Source organism: Salvelinus sp. IW2-2015, linkage group LG4q.1:29 (genome assembly GCF_002910315.2).
Source record: "Salvelinus sp. IW2-2015 linkage group LG4q.1:29, ASM291031v2, whole genome shotgun sequence".
NCBI lineage: Eukaryota > Metazoa > Chordata > Actinopteri > Salmoniformes > Salmonidae > Salvelinus > Salvelinus sp. IW2-2015.
The window spans coordinates 89,919,869-89,928,785 of NC_036842.1; the positions used below are offsets into that span (position 1 = coordinate 89,919,869).

General features: G+C 38.5%; 1 protein-coding gene and 1 long non-coding RNA gene across 3 annotated transcripts in view; one reads left to right on the forward strand and one right to left on the reverse strand.

The window, feature by feature from the left end:
* Window positions 1-8,543, forward strand: part of LOC111962786 (transcription initiation factor TFIID subunit 3) — a 17,687-nt gene extending 9,144 nt beyond the window's left edge. For both annotated transcript variants that reach the window (XM_023986103.2, XM_023986102.2), the window contains exons 5-7: window positions 113-374; window positions 1,620-1,726; window positions 4,442-8,543. In XM_023986103.2, coding sequence (XP_023841871.1) covers window positions 113-374; window positions 1,620-1,726; window positions 4,442-4,556 — 484 coding nt within the window. In that variant the 3' untranslated portion in view covers window positions 4,557-8,543. The remainder of the gene's footprint in view (window positions 1-112; window positions 375-1,619; window positions 1,727-4,441) is intronic.
* LOC139027610 (uncharacterized) lies at window positions 461-4,508 on the reverse strand. Its single transcript, XR_011479744.1, has 2 exons — window positions 4,419-4,508; window positions 461-1,723 (listed from the first exon to the last, which is right to left on the reverse strand). It is a non-coding gene; the product is annotated as an uncharacterized lncRNA (long non-coding RNA).
* Window positions 8,544-8,917: the final 374 nt, after the last annotated feature.

An 8,917-nucleotide genomic window follows, 5' to 3' on the forward strand; every position in this document is an offset into this window, starting at 1 on the left:
TGACCCGCATGAAGTCATTTCTCATTGGCTCTGTTCTGATGTCTCTCTTTCTCTTCTTCTCTCGCTCTCTCTCTCTCTTTCCCTCTTTTTCTCTCTTTCTGCCTATCTCCAGAGTTATCAGCAAGGTSGTCGTGAATTCCGAGCCGCTGCCACCGCCTAAGATGCCAGCTCCCAAGACCCCCGCCACCAAATCTGGACCCGGCAATCGCCTTCAGCTGCYGCCGCCACCTCCAATCCTCCCTCCAATACCCTCGTTGGCACCTCCTGCATCCCATCTTCCCCCTGACAGCCCTCCCCCTGCCATGCTGTCCCCCGCATCCTCCGGCAAAACATGTGTACGCAGCGTGGTCACGGAAACTGTCAAGACATATGTGGTGAGTGCCACCGCACGTTAGTACTCATGTATCTCTCCTGACTATTCTGTCTTCCTGAGGGACCCCCTTAATCACTCATATACATCTCATTTTTTACATTTTTATTTCACCTTTATTTAACCAGGTAGGCCAGTTGAGAAAAAGTTCTCATTTACAACTGCGACCTGGCCCAAGATAAAGCAAAGCAGTGCGACACAAACAAGTTACACATGGAATAAACAAACGTACAGTCAATAACACAATAGAAAAATCTACATACAGTGTGTGCAAATGTAGTAAGATTAGGGAGGTAAGGCAATAAATAGGCCATAGTGGTGAAATAATTCAAACTTAGCAATAAAAACACTGGAGTGATAGATGTGTAGAAGATGAATGTGCAAGTAGAGATACCAGGGTGAAAAGGAGCAATATATGTATGTATATATTAGGATTAAGTATTTTATTGGGCTATTTACAGATGGGCTGTGTACAGGTGCAATGATCGGTGAGCTGCTCTGACAGCTGATGCTTAAAGTCAGTGAGGGAGATATACGTTTCCAGCTCCATGTCTTTCTACTCCTATGTGTTTTGAAATATGTTTTTATTGAAGAAACACAACTGCAGCATGCGTAGTCTTGAGCATGTTCTCCATTGCTCCGGATAGTAACAGGTAATGGATATACACTGTGTATACCAAACATTAGGAACACCTCACTAATATCGAGTTGAACCTCCTTTAGCCCTCAGAACAGCCTCAATTCATCGGGGCTCTACAAGGTGTCAAAAGTATTCCACGTCAATGCTGGCTCAAGTTGACTCCAATACTTCCCACAGTTGTGTCAAGTTGGCTGGATGTCCTTTGGGTGATGGACCATTCTTGATACACACTGGAAACTGTTGAGCAGCGTTGCAGTTCATGACACAAATTGCCTGGCACTTACTACCATACCCCATTCAAAGGCACTTAAATCGGTTGTCTTGCCCATTCACCCTCTAAATGGCACACAGACAATCCTTGTCTCAATTGTCTCGAGGCTTAAAAATCGTTCTTAACCCGTCTCCTCCCCTTCATCTACACGAATTGAACTGGATTTAAGAAGTGACATCAAGAAGGGATCATAACTTTCACCTAGGAAAGAGCAGATGTTCCTAATGTTTTGTACACTCGGTGTACATAGGCATACATAATAAACACGTTTATTTTATGTGATGCATATTCTTATTGTACTCCTGATTGTCTTGTTGCTAATGTTGTTTCCCCTGTAGGTCCGTGATGAGTGGGGAAACAAGGTCTGGATCTGTCCTGGCTGTAACAAGCCTGACGACGGTAGTCCCATGATTGGCTGTGATGACTGTGATGACTGGTACCACTGGTAAGAGAGAGGTTTGGATTCATTAATCCAACCATTAATTAATTTATTTATTCATTTGTTAATTTTGTTCATCCATCGATTAATTCATATATTTGTTTATTCATTCATTCATTTACTGTAAAACCATAGTGAGGAACATTGACTAGTTATTACTGTAGAACCATAATGAGGAACATTGACTAGTTATTACTGTAGAACCATAGTGAGGAACATTGACTAGTTATTACTGTCAGAACCATAATGAGGAACATTGACTAGTTATTACTGTAGAACCATAATGAGGAACATTGACTAGTTATTAACTGTAGAACCATAATGAGGAACATTGACTAGTTTATTACTGTAGAACCATAATGAGGAACATTGACTAGTTATTACTGTAGAACACTAGTGAAGGAACATTGACTAGTTATTACTGTAAACCATAAGTGAGGAACATTGACTAGTTATTTACTGGAGAACCATAAGTGGGAACATTGATCTGTTATTACTGTAGACAGAAGTGAGGAACATTGACTAGTTATTACTTGTAGAACCATAGTGAGGAACTTGTAGTTATGCTGACTCTGAGGACATTGACTAGTTATTACTGGTAAAACCATAATGAGGAACATTGACTAGTTATTACTGTAAACTTGAGGAACATTGAGGTGATAGTTTATTAACTGGTAGAACCATAATGAGGAACATTGACTAGTTATTACTGTAGAACCCATAAATGAGGAATTGACTAGTTTTACTGTAAAACCATAGTGAGGGAACATTGACTAGTTATTACTGTAAAACATATGAGGAACATTGACTAGTTATTACTGTGAACATAAGTGAGGAACATTGACAGCTTTATTACTGTAGAACCATAATGAGGAACATTGACTAGTTATTTACTGTAGAACATAATGAGGAACATTGGACTAGTTATTACTGTAAGAACATAATGAGGACATTGACTAGTTATTATGTAGACCATAGTGAGGAACATTGACTAGTTATTATGTAAACGATAAGTGGAGGAACATTGACTAGTTATTACTGTAAACCATAGTGAGGAACATTGACTAGTTATTACTGTAGAACCATAGTGAGGAACATTGACTAGTTATTACTGTAGAACCATAGTGAGGAACATTGACTAGTTATTACTGTAAGAACCATAGTGAGGAACATTGACTAGTTATTACTGTAGAACCATAGTGAGGACATCTCGCATGATTTATTCATGTCCACTAATGGGAACATTGACTAGTTATTACTGTAGAACCATAGTGAGCCATTGCGACTTTTTCGTAGAACCATAGTGAGGGAACATTGACTAGTTATTTACTGTAAGAACCATAATGAGGAACATATGAAAGGAACTTGACTAGTTATCTGTAAAACCATCAATGAGGACCATTCGCTTAGTATATATCGACTGCTCGCTCGATCTACAACTCCATCACGCCTATAGTGAGGAAACATTGATAGTTATTGCTGTCCATAGTGGACGCATGACTAGTTATTACTGTAACGACCATAATGAGGAACATTGACTAGTTATTACTGTTAAAGCCATAGTGAGGAACATTGACTAGTTATTACTGTAAAACATAATGAGGAACTTGACTAGTTATTACTGTAGAACCATAATGAGGACATTGACTAGTTATTACTGTAAAACCATAGTGAGGACATTGACTAGTTATTACGTGTAGAACCATAATGAGGAACATAATGAGGAACATTGACTAGTTATTACTGTAGAACCATAATGAGGAACATTGACTAGTTTATTACTGTAGAAACCATAGTGGAAGGAACATTGACTTAGTTATTACTGTAAAACCATAATGAGGAACATTGACTAGTTATTACTGTAAGAACCATAGTGAGGAACATTGACTAGTTATTCGCTGTAGAACCATAGTGAGGAACATTGACTAGTTATTACTGTAGAACCATTATGAGGAACATTGACTAGTTATTACTGTAAAACCATAATGAGGAACATTGACTAGTTATTACTGTAGAACCATAATGAGGAACATTGACTAGTTTATTACTGTAGAACCATAGTGAGGAACATTGACTAGTTATTACTGTAAGAACCATAATGAGGAACATTGACTAGTTATTACTGTAAACCATAATGAGGAACATTGACTAGTTATTACTGGTAGAACCATATGAGGAACATTGACTAGTTATTACTGTAGAACCATATGAGGAACATTGACTAGTTATTACTGTAGAACATAAGTGAGGAACATTGACTAGTTATTACTGTAGAACCATAGTGAGGAACATTGACTAGTTATTACTGTAGAACCATAGTGAGGAACATTGACTAGTTATTACTGTAGAAACCATAATGAGGAACATTGACTAGTTATTACTGTAGAACCATAGTGAGGAACATTGACTAGTTATTACTGTAGAACCATAGTGAGGAACATTGACTAGTTATTACTGTAGAACCATAGTGAGGAACATTGACTAGTTATTACTGTAGAACCATAGTGAGGAACATTGACTAGTTATTACTGTAGAACCATAGTGAGGAACATTGACCAGTTATTGCTGTTATACTAGTTGGAACATTGACAGGTTGTAACCTAAAGAATACAACTTATGCTACTCTGTGGAAAGCTGATCTACTCTTACTATGTATCTCTATTTGATCATTCCATCTTCCCTCCTTTTTATCACTCACTGATTCCGTCTTTCTCCCCCCAGGCCTTGTGTCGGGATGGTCTCGGCCCCTCCCGAGGACCAGCAGTGGTTCTGTGTGAAGTGTGCCGGCAAGAAAAAGGACAAAAAACACAAGAAGAGGAAACACAAAGTGCATTGAGAGAGACTATGCAAAACAAAGCTCACTTTGGACTTAGGACTGTTCATTTGCTGGACTGATTGYTTCTTCAAGCCATCCTCTTGGGACACTCCTGGCACTGCTGTAAACAAACAAAGAAAGAAAGAAAGAAAAGTGTAAAAACATGACAGATGAGACATTCACACCTCCTGATGACTTTAGTGAATGACATGATGAGCCAATGATATGATAACGCCCGTGTATGACTGTAGGAAACAAAGAAATACAGACTCTTTAACCAGCACATGTCCAACCGCCATTCTGTGGGTTCCATGGTTACTACGCTTCCTTCCCCTCCCTTCTGTAAAGTGTTTTGGGGAGGGGGGTGCTTTTAAGTCTGCGTCCTGGTTTTCTACCCTTYTGTCAGTGTGCACTAGCACTCCACATCACAGTCCCTTTCATGGATTGAACAATCTCTTGGAGTGTGCACTTGCAAGTGCACACTTGGGTAGATAATCGGGACGCAGCCTCTGTTGATGTGAGAGCCCAGCGTTCAGGAAGGAATGTTCAGGTGCTCTGATGTTGTCACGRAGATTATGCTTTTCAATCATCATGGCTTCAAACAGATAATTGTTGAGTTCAATGTTGTCAAAGAGAACAGGGTATAGAGAGAAGTCTACATTCATCCATCCTCATATTATTATTGTTGTTTACCTTAGTATTGTCATAGCCTGGTCCCAGATCTGTGTGTGCTCTTGCCAATTCCGATGGCTATTGTCTTGAGTTGGAGACAGCAAGACAACACATCTGGGAACCAGGCTAGTATTGTCACATAAAATAAGGTCAATAATATCAAACTGAATGACAGATTCAGATTCTGCCTGTTTAAAATTCCCCCYCTCGGCTTTCTGCTGCAGTATCCTTAAATGTGTAATGTATAATCCCCTACGTATTTATTGAGAAAGTGAAGCTTAAACTTTTAGTGTGGCTCTATGCTCTAGCATTTTGGATTTGAGATCAAATATTTTATATGCGGTGACTACACAATGTCCTGTTTTATTTGAGGGTATTTTCATACATATCTGTTATACCGTTTAGAAATTAATGCACTTTATGTATCTAGTCCGCCCATTTGAATTTCGACAAATTCACTTATAGTGTATTACATTTAGTCAAATGTTGATTATTTGTTCCCATATTTTTAGCACACAATGACTACATAACGCTTGTGACTCTACAAGCGAGTTGGATGCATTTGCAGTTTGTTTTGGCTGTGTTTCTGATCATGTTGTGTCCAATAGAAAGCTATGGTAAATAATGTATTGTGTCAATTTGGAGTCACTTTTATTGTAAATAAGAATAGAATATTTTAGATTAATGTGGATGCTACCATGATTACGGATAATCATGACTTGAGTCGTGAATAATGAGTGAGAAAGTTATATTCACAAAGATCATGCCCCTAAAACATGCTAACCTCTAACCATTAACAAAAACAGGTTAGCATTTTTATAAGGTGTTATGATATTTATGCCGCTAACTTTCTCACTCATCATTATTCACGATTCATTCAGAACTATCTGTAATCATGGTAGCATCCACATTCATGTAGCTCAGAAAACATTCTATTCTTATTTACAATAAAAGAGACTCCAAAATTACACAACGTTGTTTATCATTCATTTAATTTCTATTGGGCACAACATAATCTGTAACACAAACTGCAAATGTTTGTAGAGTCACAAACTTGATGTAGTCATTGTGTGCTAGGAATATGGTACTAAATACCAAACTTGACTAAATGTAACACACTTAAGTTAATTTGTCCAAATACTGTACTTGTAATGACAACTTCAAATGGGGGGACTAAATGCATAAAGTGCATTAATTTCTAAACGGTATAACAGATATGTATGAAAATACCCTCGAATAAAATAGGACATTCTGTAGTCACCGCATATAAAATATTTGATCCAAAATGCTGGAGCATATCGCCAAATTGAAAAGTTTTAGCTTCCCCGTCCAAATAAATACGTAGGGGATTGTATATAAAGGTGACTGCCTTTGTGTGTAAATACCAACTTCCAACCAAGCCACATGCATTTTGTTCTTAGGATTTTTATTCTAATTTGTTAAATCCATTTCCAGATKATTGGTTTTTAACTTAAATGATTTTCTGTAATTTATGGTTATATTTTCAAATAAGTTTTTGTATTTTTATTTTTYATATAGATTGTCTTCCAATCAGTTAAACAGTAGCTGTGCTCATTGTRAAGGTATCTAATTTTGCTGATATTTCATATATTAAAGCCTAACAGTCTGTTAACTACACATAAATGTCATTACTCTTTCCATTTTTTAGGATGGCAGTTGGTCATCATCTGTACCCAAGTTCTCTGTACACATCTCTCCTTGTTTCCATGATTCAGGTTCATATCCCACTTCTATCTTCCATTGTGCATTTTTGTTTTTTACATTGATTGTTCTGTGTGCAATTCTCACCCTTTTACCCTAAGATACTTTTGTCTTAGTTTATTTTGTTTTGATGCATTTAATTCATGAAAATACAGCGGAAATATTTTAACAAAACCGAAGTTGAATTTGTTAAATGAATCTGAAATGTTTGGATAAAGAAGCATTGTGTCATTTTTTTTTTTTTTTTGCTGTCATTTGGATTTGAATTGTCTGAGGAGTATGGAGTCATACAGCCCAAAATAAGTAGTTTCCTCTCCCATGTCCACAGTCCTCTCCCATAAGGAGTTGGCAAGAGATTTAACAGACTGGCACCCAGAAGTCTAGTGGATAATATTCAAGAAACACCTCATGTAGAATGCTCAAGTGGAGCCTACTAGAATGTTCAAGAATCCAGCGCAGAGCGTTTACTTAGTCTAAAGCCTAGTGTAAACGTTCCAGTAACACTTTACTTAAAGCTGACAGGTAAAATGCTTTATTATTTGCTGAAGACATGTATGATCCTTCATAATGTCTTTATAAGACTTAAAAATCAGCAGCATACCACCCTGCATACCACTGCTGGCTTTCTTCTGAAGCTAAGCAGGGTTGGTCCTGGTCAGTTCCTGGATGGGAGACCGGATGCTGCTGGAAGTGGTGTTGGAGGGCCAGTAGGAGGCACTCTTTCCTCTGGTCTAAAAAAATAAAAAAATATCCCAATGCCCCGGGGCAGTGATTGGGGACACTGCCCTGTGTAGGGTGCCGTCTTTCGGATGGGACATTAAACGGGTGTCCTGACTCTCTGAGGTCATTAAAGATCCCATGGCACTTATTGTAAGAGTAGGGGTGTTAACCCCGGTGTCCTGGCTAAATTCCCAATCTGGCCCTCAAACCATCACGGTCACCTAATAAACCCCAGTTTACAATTGGCTAATTCATCCCTCTCCCCTGTAACTATTCCCCAGGTTGTTGCTGCAAATGAGAATGTGTTCTCAGTCAACTTACCTGGTAAAATAAAGGATAAATAAAAAATATAAAAAATCCAAGGGTAGGTAGAATGTTTAAGAAGTAATGTCTTCCTGGTGTTGTAATACACAGTATTTAGTCAATTTAAAGGTCTGTCAGGCACTATGCAGCACAGTTATGTTCCATTACACAGCAATTCTTCAAATTTTGCATTTCTYCGTATGACCACATGGTGTCATTCTTAATGCAGGTACTGGCAGGCTTCTTCACATGCCATGACATTGAGTGTGGCGCTCTTATCCAATGTTGGATTCTGGGGCGTGAAGAAGTGGAATTCATTTTGTGCACAGAATGCTGTAGAAACCATGTGGAACGTCTCTGAGGAATAGTTTGGCCCCGAGCTGACAAGGTAAAAATCTGTCGTTCTACCCACTGTTCCCCGGGCGCCGTGGATGTCGATTTAAGGCAGCCCCCCGCACCGCTCTGATTCAGACGGGTTGGGTTAAATGTGGAAGACACATTTCAGTTGAATACGTTCAGTTGTACAACTGACTAGGTATCCCCCTTTCACTTTCTGCAATTTGAACTGTAATTAAAGTCCAGTRGCTTTTGTAGTGTCTGTCTTCTAGCCCACATGATGCAACAAACCACAGGTGCCATGGGATTACAATAGACGAGTAAATAGGTGTTCTGATTGGACCATAATGAGGCCTATATCATGCAGGGAACTATTTTGTTGCTACCCATCTGTCTGTAGGTAAAAATGGCATGTRCTGTTAGCAATGTTTGATTTTGAAAAATGAAAAAAAAAAAAAAAACATTTGTGCTATCTTGCCAAATCCTATGGTCCTTCACTTCAGAGGTCAAATAACTAGACACGGCCACCCAGTGACTAGGGACTGGGTTTTTGTTTTGCCGTCGTTAATAGGATACATGATAATGTTACATTTCGCTCTCCAGATCTCTCCTTTTATATACAGTATATA